The sequence below is a fragment of the Rattus norvegicus genome, chromosome 6 (genome assembly GCF_021556685.1).
Source record: "Rattus norvegicus strain SHRSP/BbbUtx chromosome 6, alternate assembly SHRSP_T2T, whole genome shotgun sequence".
Lineage (NCBI taxonomy): Eukaryota > Metazoa > Chordata > Mammalia > Rodentia > Muridae > Rattus > Rattus norvegicus.
Genome location: NC_141539.1, coordinates 99,006,903 through 99,029,412, shown reverse-complemented (window position 1 = coordinate 99,029,412; position 22,510 = coordinate 99,006,903). Strand labels below are relative to the sequence as shown.

The 22,510-nt window shown below is 44.1% G+C and overlaps 1 protein-coding gene and 1 pseudogene across 1 annotated transcript; one reads left to right on the top strand and one right to left on the bottom strand.

Moving 5' to 3' along the window:
- Positions 1-851: 851 nt before the first annotated feature.
- On the bottom strand, positions 852-22,279 carry Snapc1 (small nuclear RNA activating complex, polypeptide 1). Its single transcript, NM_001108033.1, is given in 10 exon segments — positions 852-1,401; positions 2,912-3,013; positions 10,044-10,197; positions 12,481-12,543; positions 13,115-13,183; positions 14,979-15,137; positions 15,661-15,765; positions 16,862-17,002; positions 17,178-17,337; positions 22,091-22,279. Coding segments are annotated over 10 exon segments (1,173 nt in total). The 5' UTR covers positions 22,276-22,279; the 3' UTR covers positions 852-1,366.
- On the top strand, positions 17,880-18,949 carry Tmem183a-ps2 (transmembrane protein 183A, pseudogene 2; annotated as a pseudogene).
- Positions 22,280-22,510: the final 231 nt, after the last annotated feature.

Sequence of the window (22,510 nt, the reverse complement as noted above, 5' to 3'; positions counted from 1 at the left end):
AAAATAGATTATAACTCAGGTGCAGAGTTTCAGCTGTACCACACTAAACCAAGCTCTGGTGTTAGATCCCAGCAGCTCTGGCCCATGCTCACACTGTAATGGTCGACCTGTTATCAGACAGAGTTGAAGTCAAAGGAAACAATGGCTTTTAGTGGCTAACAGGATAACAAAGCCAAGTTTTATCCAAGTCAACATCAGTATTTTGGTCTTAAAATATTACATACCTAAGACAATATATTTTCAGTCATATCAGATTTGGAAATTACCTCTTCAACCCAGACTCTAAACCCTCATAATTAACTATATATCAGGCTGAACTAGCCACACAACACAGAGGCCATGTGCTGGCAGCATTCAAGCACAGCTAAAGCAATCTCCAATTAAACTCCTGGGGTGAGAAATTAAACAGCAGCACAGGCATGACTTTAGAAATCTTTTCTGTGATTTACCAAAGTTCCGTGTCAAAGACATGTTTCAAAATCTACACGACTGCTCCTATGAGCTTATTAGACAGGACATATGCATTAAAGAACCTATTAATTCATCTTACGTTTACACAAGGGCACACACACAGGTACATACATATTCACACACATTAGACCAATGGGAACTTTAAAGCAAACACTAAAGATGGTAACGAGTAGGGCTGGGTGGTACATTATCTATAATCCCAGAAGTGGGGAGGCCAAGGCCATACTAGTAAGGAGAGTTCAAGGCCAACTTAGCATACACAGCCAGACCCTGTCTAAATAAATGAGTAAATAAGGAGCACATCATTAAGCACAAAAGTGGTGATAACTTCCTAAGTTATTAGTCAAGTTATTGACCATGAAAACTTTACTCATTAAAAGATAAAACAAGGGGGCAAAAAATTTATTGCATTTAACCATAACACTCAAAACCTTCAACAAAAACCACAGCCAAATCTATTCTTAGGCGACAGGTATGAGTCATTTATATATACTGTATTAAAAACAGAATCGTAAACATTACAGTACTGCATTAAGGTGACAGCACAAAAACTTTCAGGAAAGAGTATTAACCCACAAATATACAAGGTAATAGAAACTTTAACTCCACTCATACAAAGCTTTAACTATTTTAACAAATTTAACACATTTACAATTTGTTTTGTTACAAATTATAATGTAATTTGTTCAAATTACAACTTTAACAAAAATGTTAAAACTAAGCTTCAGAGTAAACCTTTACTCCAACTCTTGGCCTATGACAGGCTCTCCCATTTCACAGAAATGATCTTGCTCTCTCTCAGATTTAGTCTTCACTGGCTGCTTCCTGCTTAGAACATAAAATATCATTTCTTCTGTTGGAAAGCTTGAAATTTAAACTCCACCAGTCTCCTGGTTCAGTGTTTTCTCTTCCTCTTCGGTGCAGTGAACTCTGTGGATACAAGGTTAAGAAGCCCATGGAGTCTTTCAAAAAAAAAATTGACATCTAGATGACACAAATAATAAGACATATTTCACCTGCATATGTGTTAAACAGTATAGCCCAACCAACAATGTCCCACAGCCAAGACCAAGAAGGAAACAGCAAGGGAGATAAATAACACACACATACACACCCACATCACACACATACACCACACTATACACACACACCACACACCCACATCAGACACACACACACACCACACCATACACACACACCACACACCCACATCACACCACACACCCACCATACACACACACCACACACACACGCCACACACACACACTACACACCACACACACATACCATACACACCACACACACACACACACACACACACACACACACACACACACACATTATATGTATAATATATACTAAAATGTAAAGATACATATGTAATAAAAATGACACAATGAAGCCAACAGATGGTTCAGGTTGGCCTGGAACTTGCTATGGGACCCAGCTAGGCCTCAGACTTGTAATCCTCCTGTTTCAGCTCCTCGAATGCTGGTATTAAAGGTTTGTTTGTTTGTTCATTGAGACTGGATCTCTGAGTATAGCCCAGGCTGTCCTCAAAGTGGATATCCTCCAAGTGCTGAAGTTATGGGTGTGTGCCACCACACCCAGTGACACAAGAATCTTAATACTTAAGAAAAGATCAGACGAAGATGGCTGCTAACTTAAAATTTAAGAGAAAAAGAAATCAGAGCCGACACACGTGAATTCCTTGAATGAAACTGCAGTTTATAGACTCTGACCTCCATTGAGACAATAGGATTCCAATCTTACTGAGATGCCAATGAGATAGGAGATCTCAGTCACCCTAAATCATACTTCATAATTACTGAGTTACATGAAATTCTACATGCCTTCCACACAATTAGCACAACCCCAGGGCAGCAACACTGAACTGTCTAGGCTAGTGCAAAGAGAAGGTGAAGAGTCTGAATCCAGGACAGTGAAACCTGGAAACACAACACACATGTAAGTATTCTGCATTTTTCTGGCTCTCACAGCTAAATACTGTAACTATCACACAAATAACCATCATTAAATACAATACACAGAAGTAAGAACCTTATAGCAAGACATGATAAGAAATAGTCCTCATCAATGAAAAATAAAAAGGAAATGTGGAGGGGGTGTCAGGAAGAAAAAGAAAACAGATTCCTAGAAGGGAAGCCTCCATGACCGACACACGACAGAGGGCTGCACCAGCTTCTCCGGCAGTGACACCAGCAGTGTCCCTAGCAGGCATCCACATCCTGGCACTGCATCACTGCTTGCTGGCTGTGGAGTAGGTCCACGGTTCCCAGTGTGACACAACAAGCTCCAACAGGCCAAACACAAGGATCGGAAGAATGAGGCACCTGCCTGCCGAGGGGAGGGCACAGTCCTGACTCTGTAAGCCTAAGCCCCTGCAGGAGCTAACGAGATGCACGAGATGCCCGTGTACCTGCTTTGCTGAGGCCATCCGAGCTCTCCTCCTCCTCCTCTGTAATTACAGGCATACTCAGGCGTAAAGACTTCTCTTCCTTGCGTTCATTTGGAACATCACCTAAGAATATTTAGAGATAGTGAGAAATGACTGTATACAGAAACAAGGAATACCGACCTTAGATGTTTCAACACTAAAATTATAGTAACATAATTTTGCATTCTAGACTAGAAATCCTTTAAATGTTTATCTTCTAATTAGCTTACCAAGTAACAGGTTTACCCATGACTTTATCTCATCCTCAGCCTTAAATGACACCTCTCTCCATTTGTCTAATCTTTTCTTAAGTATTAAGATTCTTGTGTCACTGGGCATGGTGGCACACACCCATAACCTCAGCACTCAGAGGATATCCACAGAGAACAGCCTAGGCTACCTGAGACCCAGCCTCAATAAACAAACAAACAAACAAATAAACATACATACATACATGCATGCATGCAGGCAGGCAGGCAGGCAAACAGACGAAGCAACCCAACAATTGCTTTCTCAGCACTCAAGAAGCTAAAGCAGGAGGATTACAAGTCTAAGATCTGAGAGGGCCAACCTGAACTATGTATTGAAACCCTGTGTCTACAAAAAAACAAAAACAAAGCAAAAAAGTCAACAAAACCTTCTGCTTGAATATTATATTTTTATTAGGCAAAATAGAGTGAATGAGAAGATACAAAATTTGTGAGACATCCTTATTTGATCTTTATTATTATATAAAACAGGGAAACAGGGCATCTAGCGGGATTTAATCATTTCTTACTTCAACTTTATAAAGTTGAACAGGTTTTTATTTTTTTAATATAAACACATTTTCTTTACCTATACAAGGCACACGCTTACTTCCTTCTTTAGTCCTATCTGCCAGTGGATTTCCATATTCAAAAACACCGGAGTTGGGCTGACATGCAGCTCAGTCAGAGTTAACCCAACATGCACAGGTCCTGTGTTCAATACCCAACACCATAAACCAGGCCCGGGGGCCCATATCTACAGTCCCAGCACTAGTCAGGTGGAGGCAGGAGGACAGGAAGTTCAAGGTCTTTCCTGATCAAGGACAGACAGCCATTATAGGAATTGAATCTGGTCAGGTAAAGTGAGCAAACATTTCCCCACATGAAATCTACAACCTGCCGCCCATACTTGTCCAGCGTTTACCCAGCATCCTCCTGCTGTATATGGAGATCTCAGCATGCTTGTCTCCTCCCATCAGCCTCTGAGCTCATCTGCATGTCAGGTGCCCTCCAGGGCCTACAAGCAAGGCTGTTTACTCAGCACTCCTGACCTGGCCTGGCGCCACCAGAGCGCCACTTTAATCTGTTACTCCTACCTACTATATTGTTCCTGGATTTCAAGGAAAACTGGTCATGTCACTTTCTTGCTCAAATATACTTCACCTCTGCCTACCGAATCTTGAAGTTTGGCCGTGATACAACCCTGAACATGTTTTTCCAAAATTACTAAAAGTTAACATTGTTTACGCGTGAACTACAATGGACCTCACTCTATACACCCCAAACACTACCCTTTCCAAGTCCTCTGCTGGGTGCCTGCCCCCATGTGGCTGCTGGGACTTGAACCTGAGTCCTACAGAAGAGCCAGTGATCCCAAACACCAAGCCATCTCTCCAGTCTCTCTAGCTTTTTTGTTTTTTTAAGTAAGTGCACAATACCTCTTACACGCATCCGTCATACTTCTTACACACATCGTCATGTACACATGCGGTGGGCTTATGTGATGTTGCCTGTGCTGTAACGCTAAGTATTGGCCCCTAAGGCCTGACTGCCCCAGAGATGAGAGTCTTCAAGGAGACCCAAATACTGTGAGACCTTCCTCCCTACAGGTTATTCCTCATTGGTGAGTAAGGATCTCTACAGCCTATAGCTAGGCAGACCTGAGATGGGCGGGGCTTAGGGTGTCCAGGCTTCAGGTCCATGAAGAGAGGGAGGAATGTGGACAAAGACACCATGGGATAAGAAATAATCTTAAAATAATCTGGCCATCTCAATGGTCTTTGCTTTATTTCCGACCAATATGTGAAGGCAATTTGGAGAAAAGAGAAAGGGTAGTCTTAAATGATGTTAATACAATTTTACATCCATAGTCAAAAAAAAAAAAAAAAAAAACCACCCCCTTGTATATAACAAAAACATTTGAATGTGTCACAGACATGAAAGTGATGCTTAAAGCTACAAAATGTGTAGGGAAAAACACGGAAAAGCCATTCTCAAATAAGATTTTCTTACATGTAACACAAAAAAGCACAAATGATAAAATAAGAAATGGTGAATTGCACTTCTTCACAATTACGATTCTTAAGGCAATGCTGTAGTGTGTGTAAATGGTGCCAGAACTAGGGAGGTGGAGGCAGGGGCTCATGGGCTTTAAGGCTGTCTGTATCTACACAGAGCCAAGGTAAGCTTGGGCTGTGTGAGTCCCTGTCCTCACAAAAACAAGACAAATCATGACGACCAAAGTCAAATTCTTCTTTTTCCCCCTTGAGACAGGGTCTCACTGTGCAGCCCTGTTTGGCCTGGAACTCACAGAAACCTTCGTACCCAATTCCTTAGCACTGTAAGGATTAATGGCATGCACCGTCATGTCTACTAAAACACTTATCTTTGTAAGAACTGTTATAAAAAAAAGTGAGAAAAAAATTGACCAGGGGCTAGAATGGGCTGCTCTTCCAGTATCCAAGCAGTTCCCAGGACCCACATGAAGGCTCACAACCAGACCTAACTCCAGGAGCCGCCCCCTCTTCCTGCCTCCACAGGCACCGCACCACACATCTGAAACAAATGAAGGCAAAGTACCCATACACATAAAATAGAAACAGAAATTTTAAAGTTTTTATTAAAAAATGTGGGATGGGGGCTCATAAGCACACACCTCTATAGTTGTTAAGGAAAAGTCAACTGGGACCAAACTGACCCTGTATTATACCCTGAATGGTTATGAAAAGAAACAAACTCTGTAATAGCCAAAGCTGCTGACTCTGAAACCAAGTGGAAACTGGCCATTTCTGGTAGGAATCAGAATGGTAGTGTCCTGTGAGGCTGAAACATCCTATCCTGCAGGGAGCTCTTCAAACAGGAAGGTACACAACTCAAAAACAGCTCCAGGAAGCCCCTGAAACAGACCAGATTCACTATCCAGAGTAAGCAATAAAAGCTGAGAGTCTCTCTCAGAGGAAGGGAAGCCAAGCTTCAAAGACTCTCAGACAAACTGAGCTGCCAAGGCTCTGAGACTAGACTAGCTACCTGGAAGGAGCAGAAACCAGCTGGGCTGTCTGGAAGAGGTTTAGACCAGTGTCACCTGAAAAGGACACTCTCCAACCTATTGAGCTGACCTTAGGATGTACAGTTGTTCCAGGCTCCCAGCTTTGTGAGCTGTTTACCCATGCTGGGGTGGGCTTTGGTGATAAAGCTGTCATTGAGTCATTTTTGTTCCTATAATAAATAACCTCAACAGAACTCACTGGCTTTTACCAAGTTGGACTTGGTATCCATACTTTGTTTGGTCTGTCATTGGATCTCTGTCATCCAATGAGTAGTGTACACTGTGTCTCCCCAGGAGAAGTTCTGTCACACAGCATACAGTCACTCTGGAGAAGTAGCAGGTTTGTATTTAGCCAAGACGTGGGATTGATGGATCACATGACTTAGGTTTATAGAAAAGTTTTACATAAAAACTGTAATGGCTTTTTTCACAACTGCAGAAAATGCCAACAGCCTAAATATCTTTTGGTTAGTGACTGGGTAAACAGTGGACATCAGACAAAGGAATGCAAGGGCAGCACAGGAGCTGGTCATACATGAATAACAATACAGCTGACTCTCACGTTTGCCTGTTTCTCTGAAGCAGAGAGAGAAAGAGAAAGAAAAGTCTGCCTGGCAGGCAGAGTCCCGGCAGGTCGAGGTCTGTTGGCAGATTTCCCGGCCTACTGAGGCATGAAATGATAAGAGGAGATACACCTCAAGGCGAGGGGCTAAAGATGCTACTGACCTTGGTGGAAGGAACAGGGAGACCTCTGCATTACATGTATATTTCAGCAGCTGATTCTGTGAGCATGTGGCTTTGCTTCCCATAGCAATGTGAAGTGTAAGGTGGCTATGAAATCCACTCGCTGCTGGCGTGGTACTGACCTGCAGCCCTCTCGTATCCGTCTCTTGCATCTTCCTTCTCTTTCCTATAATCATCCTCACTCCCCTCTTAGAGGACTGTTTGACTCCACACTGGCGGGGCTGGCACACACATGTATTAACTAAGTCAAAGCCCAAACCCACAGGGTACATATGGTGGCACATGCCTTCAGGGCCGCACTACAGAGACAGAGGTAGGGGGATCTCAGAGTTCAAAGCCAGCCTGGCCTACATAGTGAATTCCAGAACAGCTAGGGCTACATCGAGTGACCTATTTCAAGAACAACAACAACAGTTGCATATTGTATAATTCTGTGCATATGGCTTTCTGGAAAAGGAAGCTCTATAGGGTCAGAAAGATGAGTGGTCACTCAGGGACCAGAAGAGAAGATGCTGATTACCAAGAGGCACAGGCAAAACTACTGCTTTCCTCTAGATGGGTCTTCTGGCACCACGCTCAACAGGAATCAGTGGACTTCCTTGCTTTACTCTTGGCCTTGGGAGAGGGTTGTTTTACAATGAAGTATGATGTTAAAGTCTTATGTCTGAACAAATCCATCAGGTTCCATTTCCATCCAACTGCAATCCACTGTTTCTACCATGAGCAGACACTAGATTTGCCAGTATAGTCTACTATGAAGTTTTTTTTAATCAGCTAATATGAATTACACCAGCTTATTTCTTGTATCCCTGGGATACAACAGGTTGCTAGACTTGATGTGCTTATCTCAGGAGGAATTTTACAGTGTGTGCTTATGAAGGATACTGACTTGAGTTTGTTTCTTGCAGTAACAACAAGCTAAAGTATCCTTCTACTTTCTGAAAGAATCTGTATGGAGACATTACTCTTTCCTTAAACAGCTACAAGCTGGGGGGCATGGCGCTTGACTAACCCTGGCACACAGGACAATGAAGCAGGAGGATTGAGAGTTCAAGGCTCTGCACAGCAAGAGCCTGTCTCGAAGAGCTGAAGCTACAAACATGAGCAGGTGTATGCAAGACCGATCGATCCCTGGGACTCAAGAAAACAAGTTCACAGAAATTCCCGGTGCAGCATCTCGAAGTGTCATCTCCTTACTAGATAAAAGACTATTCCGACTTTCTACCTCTTGTCTCATGAGAACTTTAGAGTCTGTGTAGTTATTTAACTTCTAGACTAATAAAATTACCCAGTCTCCTTATGAAGCTTTCCAGCTCTAACCTCTCTCTTCTGTAGTTTTTACTAAAACTTTTGCTTTTTTCTTTTTTTGGTCCAACTAATTCTCCAATACGTTTTACATATACCACTGGCCATTCACAGTAAGTCATGCAAAGTGTGTAGCTTCTCTGATAATGTAAAAGTTCGTTTTCCAGTCTCAACTGGCTCTACATGAGCAATGTCAGGTAAAGCATTCTCCTGTGTATCACGGCTAACGCTAGGCTCTCCCTGCACATCTGCCTGGCCTTAAAAATTAAAGGAACATCCTTTTTTTTTTCTCCAGGACACAGTTGATACAGTTATCTGTGGTGAACCTGGCCCATCACCGCCTTAGAAGTGAACTTCTATTGCAATATACTCCTTTATTCTCATATTCTCTGTAGAATAGTCTACTTTCACTGGTAGCTGGGTAAACTAAGCTGTGGAACAGATGTCTGTATGGCCTGAGCTGGAGAGATGGTTCAGTGGTCAAGAGCACTGGCTGTTCTTCCAGAGGACCAGGGTTCAATTCCTAACACCCAAATGGCAGCTCACAGCTGTCTGTAACTCCTGCTCCAGAGGCTCTGACGCCCTCACACACGCATACGTATAGGCAAAACACCAAAGCACAGAAAATAAGAATCAATGTTTTTAAACATTAACTGTAGAGCTATAAAGTCTGTGTGGCTCATAAGATACCAGCTATTTGGATTGTTACAGAAAGTATGGTGATACCCTAATGGAGAGAATTTTTATATCAAGGCCGGATATTAGATATTATCAAGTATCTTCTCTGATACTTATTACACTTAATATATATTCTCCCCTTTGGCCAAATATAAACTATATTAATAGGCCCAGTGAATTGCACCGTGACTGCATCAAGAGATAACTGGACTCAGGAGAGTTTTCAGCTTGGGGGATGTTTTTACTGTAGGGTTTTTTGTTTTTGTTCTTGATAATGCCCGAGTTTGTCTAACAGCTGTCTTCCCTGTATCCGCCAGCTCTGAGTAGCAAGCTTTCCTTGTGAAGTGCTTCTTGGCTGCCCTTAACAACAGGCTTCTGCCTCCGAATTCTCACATCCGACATACACTCCAGTTCTCCTCCCCAGCCTCGCTACAGTAAAAGACACATGCGCAGAGCCTATAAAGTCCTTCTCAACCCGCCGAGGCAGCCAGGAGTGCGTCTGATTCAGTCACTAAGTATCTGCTCAGGTTTCTATTCTTCCTGCCACCACCTCGTCCCAACCTCAGGAATGCTGAGTATGCAGTATCTGTGCAGTTCCTGAAAAGTCAAACCACTAAAGTACACAACTGTCTCAGCATCAGGTAATGAGGTCACCTCACAAACACTATGTTGCAGATGGAAATCAGGCGTAGTTTGATGAATTTAACTGAAGGAGAGAAAGTGTTTAGGATGCATTGCTTACTGGCCTTTCCTAGATGTAAATTTAATTCACATACATCATTACTAATAAAATTATACCGACTAACAAATTTGATATAATCTTAATCTCAAGGGTCTCTTTCAGCAGCAAGAGTCCAAGAAGCTACAAAACTGGGTTGATTTTTAATATTGATTTCTATGATTTTCCCAAACAACTCTCTCTTTTGTGAGATAGGATCTTACTATATAGCTCGAGCTGGCCTTAAACTGACAATCCCCCTGCCTTAGCCTCCAGAGTGCCAGGATCACAGCTATCCCCACACCAACCCAGCTCTAGTCCACCCTAGAAGGAAGGACCTACTCTCCCGCACCAGGTCTTTTAAAACCGAAGTACCTTTGCTCCTGGAAGGCCGCTGCTTCCTTCCTGCTGGCTCTGCTGGCTCTCTGGTTCTCTTTCTCTTAGTTGCTTTGCCTTGTACTTGTCCAGACCCAGAATCCGAGTCAGAAGAGTCAAGCTTGGACTGGCGATGCCTCCTGGACTTGGACACCTGCACAGCAGAAACCCAATTACTTACAGTGAATAGCAGAACGGTCCAAGGACAGAGCACAGGTGAGGAGAGCAGGACACCTGGCATCGTGCCCTTTACCACAGGCTTGCACTACACGAAACTGTGCGCAAGCAGATTCCTGCAGCTGCCTTGCCGTCAGCTCATGCTGGGTTAAAATGCCATCACTGTCATCGAGAATGATAATGAATCACAGACACCGAAGTCAGGTCTGACTCAGAAATGTTTCCCCAAAGTACCTCCCATGGTTTGCCTAGCTCCAGGTATGACCACGTGGCCCAGACTAGTCAACATGGGTTTCACATCCCCACAACACTGTGACTATTCACTGAGTTTTAGAACTGTAACTACCAGGAAGGAAACACCAGCTTCCAACCGAATGCCAGGAGCAGGAACAGCACTGAAGAGACAGAAAAAGTGGGGAAGGAAGCCAGTTCTAACGGCACCTAAGACTAGCAAGCCAAGGGTTTTGTTGCTGTTGTTTTGAGACAGGGTCCCTCTATAACCCTGGCTATTCACACTACATAGACCAGGCTAGCCTTGAACGTCCAGCGCATTCCAGAGCACTGGGATCAAAGGCTTGCACACCACGTCACCCAGACTTTTCTTTTTAATTGAATCAGCTCACAAATTCCTTCACTTGCTTAATCAAGTGTTTTCAGTTCCTGGTAAGTGCATTCAGATATCAATGAGTCTTCAAAAGAAGATACCAGCTGCACCTAAAGAGGGAAGAGACCTATAGCCCTGCAGTGATACACTAGAACAACTTGTGGGTATAATGTAATTACATTTTCTAAGTTATGTGATGTCATAAGATATACATTAGACATCATTTGGCAACAAATTCTCTTCCTACATAAAAAGAATTGCGAGTAAAAAGAACTGGATATAACCCATTTATCTTCTTTAGTGTGTCTTCAAAGTCTTATACTCACCCATTTACTCTGATAATTGTAGCAATCACATAATGGCTAACCAATCAAGAGTCATCCTAAACAGTGGTTATTATTTTCTATTCCTACAGTTGGAAAATGACAGCTTTCCCATAATATAGATTTACAAAAAAAAAAAAATCCAAGAAAAACATAGAATTAAGAATGTATTTATCAAGGGGTTGGGGATTTAGCTCAGTGGTAGAGCGCTTGCCTAGGAAGCGCAAGGCCCTGGGTTCGGTCCCCAGCTCCGGGGAAAAAAAAAAAAAAAAAAAAAGAATGTATTTATCAGCACTTACTTCCTCCCAATGCTCCAGTAAAACAAGAGCACAGAAAAGCACAAAAACAGGCATACAGTGGAAACAACACAATTATAATTTTGCATAGGAAAGTGGGTAACAGCCGACTTAACAAAGAAAGGTTAGAAAATGAATGGCTACCAAGAAAAATCATTGTAAGACAGCCAACTCCACTAGGAATTGCACTAAAACCGCAGGGAGGCATGGTGAAAATGTAAATAGGGAACTGTGTCCTGTTCCTAGCCTCAGAGCTGGGCCTTGGACCACCTCCCTAGCACAACAGGAGTCTATTCTCTGGAAAGAACATACCAGAGAGGTTTAGGACTTTAAAAAGAAAAGAAAAAAGCAAATAAAAACAAAACAAAACAAGATGGTCCATGGAGGAGGCAGCCTACAGCACACCACTGCTAGCCACTCAAATACAAAGTCAAAAGAACAAAAAAAGAGACCAAAGTAAAAAGAGAAAAGAATTCAAAGGAAATAGGAGGAAACAACAAAAACTGTAATTAAATTAATATCCTTAGTGACAGACACTGTATCTTGTGAAAAAGTGCAAAAATATTTTTAAAGAAACATTCAAAGAGTAAGAATATTCTCAGTTAAAAAAAAGTCAGCACGAATACTAAAAAACAAATCAACAACAAAAATCAAGATGACATTTAAAAAACATCCTAACAGAAGTGGATCAAAAACAGGAAAGAACAAAAATAGGGTCAATAAAAACTGATACAATACAAAATATTAATTTAAAGAAATTCTTCAGCACAACGTCCTCAGAATGATTCCGTGTCCAGCCAAACAGATGGATCCCAGGCCCAGAAGGTGGACGAGAACACACAACATGGCTTTGGAGTTCTAGACAAACAGCAAAAGGAAGAGAGAAAGGAGAAGCTGCAGCAGGTACCTCTCTGTCAGGCCGAGGGCTGCCAGCTGCAGCCAGGGATGGCTTGGCACTGACCTTAAACTGTGCACATGGATTACATAGATGAAATCAGAGGTGCACCTAGGAAGAACTTACTAAACAAGAAACTTACCTGGGCAACAGCTGAAAATGCTTTTGCTTTTATTTTTGCCAAAGACACTGCTCTTTCACATCTCTGGAAGGAAAATAAACAAGGAAAACCAAGCTGAAACATAAATGTTAGGGAAATTATGAAAACCCAAGGACCTACCCTCAGGATTATGATTGTTTAGGCACACACTGATAAGAAATCACACAGGGCCTCTGCTGCCACATGGCAGGTGACATAATGCCATCCTCATTGGTGGGCCATTTCCTTCAAGGACCACAGAGAAAGGAGAAACAAAGCCTTAGGGATTAAGCCATTCCCTCATCTTCCTGTGCCCAAAGATGGCTCCACAGGTCAGATGAAACACTGCTCAAGTGCTGAGGTGTCACCAGGGCGGAAAGAGAAGACCGCAAGCACACAGCCTCACCCTGCCCGAGAAGTGACAGCACCCCCACCACTCTGCCCCACCTGCTCAAATTGCTAACATCTGATCACTGTCGGCCTGCGCTGCAAAGTTCATGTGAAGAACAGACTTGCGACCACAGAACACAGAGACTGGGCTTTTCCTGTGTTTTCATACCACAGACCAAGGGTCACAACACTCAGGAAGCAGAATTAGCCACACAGAAAAGGAGAGGACGCTGTTACAGCTGCTGACCTCCGGCTCCTCTGAGGGGCCTTCGCCATCCTCCTCTCCATCTTTAAGTTTCGGTTTTAAGGAGGGATTCTGAAAGAAAGAACAAAAATTGTATTTCCATGTGATAACACACATTTATAATTATGTTAATTACAGACAATTAGTAGGTTACAATTTTAACAGTGAAGAACATTTACTTTTAATTACAGAAAACCAGGAGGTAGTTTCAAATTACTACAGCACGGGTCACCATCTGTCCTGCAGCTGTGATAACGACCAGCGACAGAAGCAACTCGGGGAGAAGGTTTATTTCACTTCCCAGCTTCCGTCTATCATGAAGGCAGGGCAGGGCAGGGCAGGGCAGGGACTAGGAGGCACCTGGAACAGGACTGAAGCAGAAGCCATGGAGGAACTCTGCTCCCCAGGACTCACTCAGATGACTTCTTGGTACCACCAGGACCAGCTGCCACGGGCAGTACTACCACAGAGGGCTGGGTCCCGCCACACCAGTCAGGAACCAAGAAAATGTCCCACAGACTTGCCTAAAAGCTAGTCTAGTGGAGGCATTTACAATATAGGTTCCTCTTTTCAAATGACTCTAGCTTTCCTTGAGCTAGGAGAAAACTAACCAGCACGCTGTCTAACATTAAGATTACAAAGGGTCATGCTGGAAAGAGAGCTTGGGTTACGGCATCCATTGCCACCCTGATGACCTGAGTTCAGTCCCTAGGGCCCACATGCTAGAAGGAGAAAACCAACTCCTATGAGCTGTCCTCTGACCTCCACGAGCACTCAATGCACCTGCACAGAAACAAGTGAGGGTAAAAATGTTTTCTAGGCCAAAAAAGTTTCAACAGTTCTAGAAATCAGCCCTAACTAATGAAGAATTCCACATAACGGCTGGGTACGCTGATGCAAAACTTTAATTCCACCACTCGGGGACTTGGCTGGGGGTGGGGGGGGGGGAGTGCAAAAGGATCTCTGTGGAGTTTGAGGCTAGCCTGGACTACTTAGTGAGTTCAAGGACTAAATAGAGAGAATGTGTCTAAAAAATAAGGGAAACACCCCCCACAGTATAGTGGTGTGAATGTGCTTGGCCCATGGCAAGTGGCACTATTAGGAGGTACAGCCTTGTTGGAATAGGCATGGCCTTGTGAGAGGAAGTGCATCGCACTGTGTCAGCAGACTTTAAGTTCTCCTACTGCTCAAGCTCTGCCCAGTGCAGAGGAGAGCTCCATCCTGGCTGCCTCCAGATCAACAACTCTTGGCTCCTCCGGAACCATGCCTGCCTGGATGCTGCAACACTTCCCTCCATGATACTAGACTGAACCTCTGAACCTGTTAAGCCAGCCCCACTTAAATGATGTCCTTTATAAGAGTTACCTTGGTCATGGTGTCCGTTCACAGCAATGAAATCCTAACTAAGACACGTGGCTAAGCCACACAAGACAGACAATGCTGGGGACAGAGAAGAGCCTCCCCTACGTGCAGTGTTCCCTACTATACAAGAAGTGGGTCCAGTGGAACCAGACCCTCAGGTTCATAAGAAAAAAGTAGTTGTCCAAAATTTTAGATGTAGCCCACTAGTATCTACATGTTGGCGATGAATCCCAAGTTTTACAATATTAGAACTCTGCACCAAACAAAATTAACCTATACACTGAGTTTAAACTAAAAACAGTTCAAGAACATTTACTTTCACCCAGGTCCATTTGTAAAACTGAGTAACGTTCTATTACAGGCCTAGTAAGAGACAAGGCCCTACAAGAAAGGTAATGCCCTGTAAATCCTCACTCCATAGCAATGTGGCCTCTCTACAGAATTGCAGATTTAGACATCTGCACATAACACACGGGTAGGACGGACGGCAACGAGCAAGGCTTACCTTCCTTTCTTTGTGCCAATCCTGATGCTCCAAAACTATGTTCTTAATGTTGTCAAAAAAATCCTCCTTGACTAGACTGAGAGCTCGGTCTGGCGTGGACTTGTCTGCCGAAATGGCATGCTTCATATTTTGATAATGGTCGTGAACATTCAGCATCTCCTAAAAGTGGAAAGAGGATTTCTTCTGCAATGTGAGTTTTTGTTTTCTTTTAATGTCTGTTTTGTTTTGTTTTATCCTAAAAGATGGGGCGTTGCTACGTCGCCCAGGCTAGTGCTGGAAGTATGGGCATGTACCACCATGCCTGCTCCTATTTAATCTCTGATGACAACTTTTTTTCTTTTCCTTTTCTTTTCTTTTTTTCAAGACATGGTTTCTGTATGGCCCTGATTGTCCTGGAATTTTCTCTGTAGACAAGGCTGGCCTAAAACTCAGATCTGTCTGCCTTAATTCCCAAATGTTGGGATTAAAAATGTGCACCACCACTGCCTGACTTAATGACAATCTTAAGGCAAACTAACTCAAAATATAAATTACTTTCCAAAGTGACCACAAGTTGCAGGACATATGCTAAAATCATTCAGGAACTCTTAATATCCAGTTAATGAAGTCATAATCTCAACATATTAACTGTCAACAAAACCCCTTCCCCCGACTTCAAGAGCAAAAAAAAAAGCAAACTCACCTCTAACACATCAGAAGTAATAAGTTTCATCACACGGTCATTAGGGTCCTTAAATTTTTGTGTCACTTCAGCTTGTTGAGCTTTTTTCTTCATTCTACATGAGAGCTAAATACAAAGAAATGCCTTTAGACTAGCACCCTGGACTGGAGAGCTGGCTGTGGTAAAGGCACCTGCTGGGCAAGCCCATCACCCGAAGGGGTTCCCAGGAATCCACACCAGGAGGAGAGGAGAGAACAAACACCACAGTGGTCCTACTGTGCACACGAATGCACAGACACCTACACACATTGTCAAATACACAAACATACACAACAGTAACAATTTTTCAAAACTGTGAAATGAGCATCTTTAAAGGATATTTTTAAAGAGCTTACATATAAGCACGGAATAAATTTGTAGGAGTAGAAGAAAAGCTCTGCGGATGCACTTGTTAACTCGCCATTTTCAGACTTCACTGGATTTTTCTAAGTATTAGATGCTACACTGAATGCTACAGGATCTGCCCAGCTCCAAAAAGTCACATGATTTGCCAAAAGGAGAACATGGTCTTCTAATCTAGTGTCTCAGTTGTTACACAACTGAAGAAATGCTGGGATTTATTACAAGTTTCATCAACTGAGATGTAAATTCCTTATTCTTCAAGTAAGCCCTCTTGACATTCAAGTGGAGAAAGGCAGGAGGCTAAGGGAGGCAGCTCAGTGGCTGGGGTCCGGCCTCCAATGCCTGAGGCTCAGGACCCACCCAGCTCTGGAAAGAGATTTTAAAAAGCAAATACGGGTGCCAGACCTCTTCCTGCTCACAGAAATTGGCGTCACATGTGTTCTCCACAAACACCCTACACTCAAGAACAGAGGCTCAATTCTGTCTGCAGGGAAAACAAAACAATCAGAAAATATTTTTCTTACTGCAAGAAAGCTATAGTTTTGAACACTACTAACAGACTTCCCATTTTCAGAACAAAGCAGGCAGTGGACAATGAAATGTAATAACCGCTTGTTTTGAAAATAACTGTTTTCTTAAGCTGGGAGGTACTACTGGCAGCCATGCCTTTATTCCCAGCACTCAGGAGGCAGAGGCAGCAGGATCTCTGTTCAAGGACACCGTGATCTATATAGGGAGTTTCAGGACAGCCAGGGTTACACAGAGAAACCCTGTCTTGAAAAAACACAAAAGAGAAGAAATGAGCTTTTGGGCAACCTACCAGCTTGGGCATGGCTGTGAAGTGGAAGGCCCTGTCGAGCCGAAGCTTCCTGAACACAAAAGCTGCATCGAAATGCTGGGCGCTTATCAAGTCCTGCTGGAATTTAATAACTTCATCCCAGTCCTTCAAGGCAACTCTGATCTACAGCGGGGGAGAAAAGCCACTCTGTGAAACGCACTGCATCCTTCTTCACAAACATAAACCTAGCCACTGGCATCCCCCTAAGCCTTTATCATTTAAACAAAACAAAAAACAACAACAGAGCCCGGTTCGAGTATCTACCGAGGGAAACTGACCCCCCCCCCCCCCGCCTCACCTTTTGTTTCGGCTGGCACAGCTGTGTGTTGTACAGCCCGTACAGAAGATACAAGGCGCCAACTCTGATCTGGAACGTGTACGGAGGCAAGAAGTAGCACCAAGCCAAAGCCAGAGCTTCTCTTGTAAACATGTTCTTTTTTAGGTTTCTCATTTTCCCGCTGTGAAACAAAGAGGAAATATTTCCGTTGCTAGATGAACATGGACAGCGGCCACGGGAGGCGCATGCCTCTGTGAGCATTGCCTAGGAGTTAGGTGGAGAACGCACACCTGAGCCTCTGTAACTCAAGCAGGAAGAGCTTATTCTCTACTGCCTCAGGACCACACACTGCCAGGTAACCGTGACACAGCCACCGAGACTCCAGCCCTGCTGCCAAACCGATGACCATTCAGTTCACCGGTTCAAAGCTTCAAATTCGTAGAGAGTAAACCATGTACTATTGAGATAATCATGTTGTTACAGGCTCAAAAACTGTGTATTTTAACCTATACTATACACTTCTCCCATAGTCTCCAAGACTTTCATCATTTTAGGCCCAGGGGAAGCTGAAGTCGAAGTTGGAGAGAGCCCAACCTAAGCCACCTTCCCACTCCGCAGAGCACAAAAGCAAGTCTCTTACACGTCTGAACAAGGGGACAATGAAAGCAACTTTGAGCGGCCTCGGTGCGGGATGGCCTCGCAGCCAGGTGGAGGTGCCGAGACATGACCCGGGGCCCTGGCCAGCTAAGCGGGCCTCGTCTGGACACCGTCACCATGCCCAAGAGAGGAAAGCGGCTCAAGTTCTGGGCCCAGGACGCCTGCTCGGGCCAAGTGACCGTGGCGGACGATGTCAACCCAGATCCGGCAGTGGTGAGGTCCGGATGGGTTAAGAAAGCCATGGCCAACGCTGTTCAGCAGGAAGTAAAATCTCTCTGTGGCTTGGAAGCGTCCCAGTTTCCTGCGGAGGCGGCTCTTTCCGGAGTGGGGGAGCCGAGTGACATCATGGACAGCAGTGATGAGACGGACGCCCAGGAGGATGGGGCTGGAGAAGAGGATCCTGTGGATATCTGGCTGCTGCTGGCTTCCTACATCCGTCCTGAGGACACTGTGAACTTTTCCCTGATTTATAAGAATGCTTGGACTGTCACTTGCACTGCTGCCTTTTGGACCAGGTTGTACCAAAGGCACTACACGCTGGGTGCTTCTCTACCTTTGCGGCTGCGACCAGAGTCCATGGAGAAGCTGTGCTGTCTCTGGGCATGTGTGATTCGATCTCTGTACCATATGTATGAACCGTTTGCTGCTCGAATCTCCAGGAACCCTGCCATTCCGGAAAGCACTCCCAGCACACTGAAGAATTCCAAATGCTTACTTTTCTGGTGCAGAAAGATTGTTGGGATCAGACAAGAACCAGCATGGGAGTTCAACTTCAAGTTCAAAAAACAGTCCCCTCGATGAAAGAGCGAGTGTACGGAACGGTTGCAATCGCCCATTCAGTATCAAGATGTTCATACCAACCCTGACCAGGACTGCTGCCTGCTGCAGGTCACCTCCCTCAACTTCGTCTTTACTCCTTCCCATTGCCATGGGAATGATATTTACCTTGTTTACTATTAATGTGAGTTCAGACATGCGGCATCATCGAGTGAGACTGGTGTTCCAAGATTCTCCCGTCTGTGGTGGTCAGCATCTGCACGGTGAACAGGATGTGCAAGCCGTCCTGGACCCAGTGAACAGTGTTCGGCTCTTTGACTGGTGGCATCCGCAGTTCTCCCTGAGAGCATAGTTCCTGCTTCCTGTCCCCTGGGCTTCCAGTCAGTGCATTAGTAATGAGAATCTGTTTGGAACGGGGCTGGGGCTGGATCTCGTAGCTGATTAGCAATGCACAGGCTGTTTGGGTTCCTGGGGCTCCTATTACAGGAGGTGAAAAGGTTGAATCAGGAGGAAAACCAACTATGACTTATAAACATTTTAATGTAAGATTTGCATATCTGAAAGGAGAAACCTGGCCTCATTTTCTGTGTTAAACTTCAGTTGGTGCTGTTGAGTTTGTTTTTTATTCTTTTATCTCGGCAAATGGATGATCTTGTGTTAGGGGAACGTTAAACTTACTCCTCAAGGAAGAATGTTTTCCCTTAGGGATTAGAGGAACCCAGAGGCTTAAAACGGTTGCTCCAATGTTGCTGCTCCTCAAATTCAAGTGAATATTTTTTCTTCTCCCTTTACCCTTCTCCAGAAATAAAGCAGGTGACAGGGTTATCGGGGGTAAAAAAAAAAAGCAACTTTGAGTGCCTCCTGAGAGAATTCTGTGATGGGCCTTAAATTAGCAGATTAAAAATGTTCTCCACGTTTTGAAGCCAGACATGTTAGCATTTTCTGGAAACCCGAGCAATTAAAAAAATAGAGGGAGAAGGATCAAAAGGTTTAAAGTTATCCTACATACTGAGGTCAAGGCCAGCCTGGGCTACAAGAGACCCAGTCTCAAAACAAACCAGGTTGGGGGTAGTAGCCCAGACTGTAATCCCAGCACTCTGGAGACAAGAGGTAGCAGGACTGCTACAAAGTCAATCTTTAAATACAACCTTAGCTAAAACGCCTCAAAACACATTTAACACATGGAAACAACTGATATTCACATAATCATAAATATGTTGCATTCTTCACGTTAATAACAGCAAAATAAAACGGTAAAGACTTAAGCACCTTAGCTAATATAATTTATTACATTTCGTTACAAATTGGGGAGGAAACCACTTTGGCTCTCAAACAATAAATATAATAAGTACAGTAAAACACACACACACACACACACACACACACACACACACACACACAAAATACCTCCACGGTAGTGTTGAGACCAAAATGATTCCTAAAGAAAATCCAACCGGGGTGGGGGTGAGGGGTGGGGTGAGGGGGTAGAGATGGGGTGCAGGGCAGAGTGGTGCACACATTTAATCCCAGCTCTCACTAGGCAGAGGCAGGATGATCTCTGTGAGTTTGAAACCAGCCTGATCTAAACACTCAGTTCTAGAACAGTCAAGGCTTCACAGACAGACCCTGTCAGAAAAGAAAAAGAGAGAGAGAGAGATAGAAAGAAAGTCCACCACCTCTCCAGTGGAGTAACGTAGAAACACTTCCTTGGTGTTACCCAGCCCCCTCTCTTTAGTACAGTGAAAGAGTAAGGATTTTAGAAACAGACAACAGGTTGTGAAAGGTGGTACACATCTTTAATCCCATCCACCTGGTACTTTACAGGCCAGACAGGACTGTATAACAAAACCCTGTTTCAAATAATAATAAATAAAATTTAATTATATTTAAGAAAGAAACAGGAAGCCATAATAGATTTAGAATTTTTAAAGATGGGGCCCATTTTCCAGTCTGGGCTGACCTCAAACTTGCAATACCCCTGCCTCAGCCTCTTGATCACTCTAATTATAAGACTATGATGCCACACTTAATAAAATTAACTTCCTCTAAGCCTCAAATTTCTAACCTCTAAAACATGGACACTTATCCCAGCTTCCAGGGTTTTTGATTAGGTATATCAAACAGTGTTCACATTACAGTTAGCTACATAAAACATCAGTTGTACAATAGATAATTTCTGTTGTTATTTTGGTTTTTGAAACAGTGTCTCCTGCAGAATTCTCTTTGTAGCCAAGGATGACCTTGTACTCTTGGCCTTGATTCTCCCCACATTCTGGGCTTAGAGGAATGCAGCCCCATAACCAGTTAATTTCATCATCTGTAATAATTTACAACTTCATTTGTAATAATTTACAAACTACCTAGTAGTTTATATCAATAGTATAAGAAGTCCTATTTTATTCAGCAAAAGTTCTAGTAAGATTTCATTCAACCATTTACCCTTTTCAAGAACTTATATGGTATGGTAATTAATACAAACACCATATTCAAACCTGGGCAAGGTGGTGAATGCCAGACCGTAGAAGGAAGATGCTGGCAGATCTCAAGGCCAGGCTGGTATAAATAGCAAGTTTCAGGCCAGCCATGTCTACACAATGAGGGTATGTCTCAAAAACAAGTAAGAACAAGGAATACACTTTAATCACATCACTGTTCTCACGAAGTTCAGTCTAAGACGGAAACCAAAAAGTAGTAATAACTTCTGAACGTTAATTTCACACGTGGAACCACCAAATATATTGGTTCATTTAATTCCCACACTATCATGAAGTATTATTATCTGTTTTACAAACAAAAAAGTTTGTCCCAGATCTGGGCCGGCGGGGTGGGGGTGGGGGTGAGCCTGGGGAGCTGTATTCCAATCCTGATGCCCAGGACCCATCATCTCTGCTCTTCACTGTTACCAAGACTGCGTCTCCAATTAGGAATTATACTCTGGAAGGTGAGATAAGCACTTCGTGCTGGGGGTAGACAGAACTCGAGGTTCTCACTTTGTCCCAAAGGACAAAAGAATTCCCTAAAGAACTGTCATGAGGCTTCAAATATGATTGAAGAAGTGGACAAGCAAAAGGAGATAGAAATTTCCCAGGCTAGGAAATGCCAGTGGAGTACCAAAGGCAAGCCAAAGCAAGAGAGTGCAAGGTGTGGACACTGGAAATGAGGCTGGGGACAGAAGCTAATGGGCAGAATTTGGGCTTTATTCACCTAAAGGCGCTAGCTACACAGAGGCTCAAATCTGTATTTTCAACCTCGGCTGTTGTATGCTAAAGGAGTTCGTTAGTGGAAGACCCGGTGTTACTGTTAATACTTTGTTTCTAACGGTTGATTCATTCCAGGCAAACAAGTTGGAAGAGGTCGAAAGGCAAACGTCTGGGTGCGGATGGAGTCGGTGGAGATGCAGTGAGGGAGCCAGCAGAGCGCAAGGGCGACCCACGGAGACCACCCAGGCGGAGGTCAGGGACCCAGGCTGCGTTCCCCCAGGAGGGGCGAGGCACACCCACCAGAAGATGGTCGCGAACTTCATGCTGCGCCAGAGCTCCGCGAAGTCCTCGAAGCGCACGCTGTCCATCTCTTGGAAGCGGCTGAGCAGCGTCTCACAGTCGGTCTGCAGGCCCGGAGGAATTCCCACGCCTTCAAGGGTTCCCGCGCCCATGGGCCGGGTGCTGGAGCCCGCAGGAGCCTCCATGCTCCTTCCCTGCTGGGCCATCCCCGCTACCAAGAACAAGCTCCTGTAGCACCGCCCAGACACGTCACGCTCGCGCGCTCCGTGACGCATTATCCGGGACCTCAAGCCCCGCCTTCATCCGGGTCTTTCATGGCGCCTGCCGTGCTTCTTGCGCGTGCGTGAATGCTTGGCGCTTTTATTCTACGAAGCCGGGCGTGGTGACACACCCCTTAAATTTCAGCACTTGAGAGGCAGA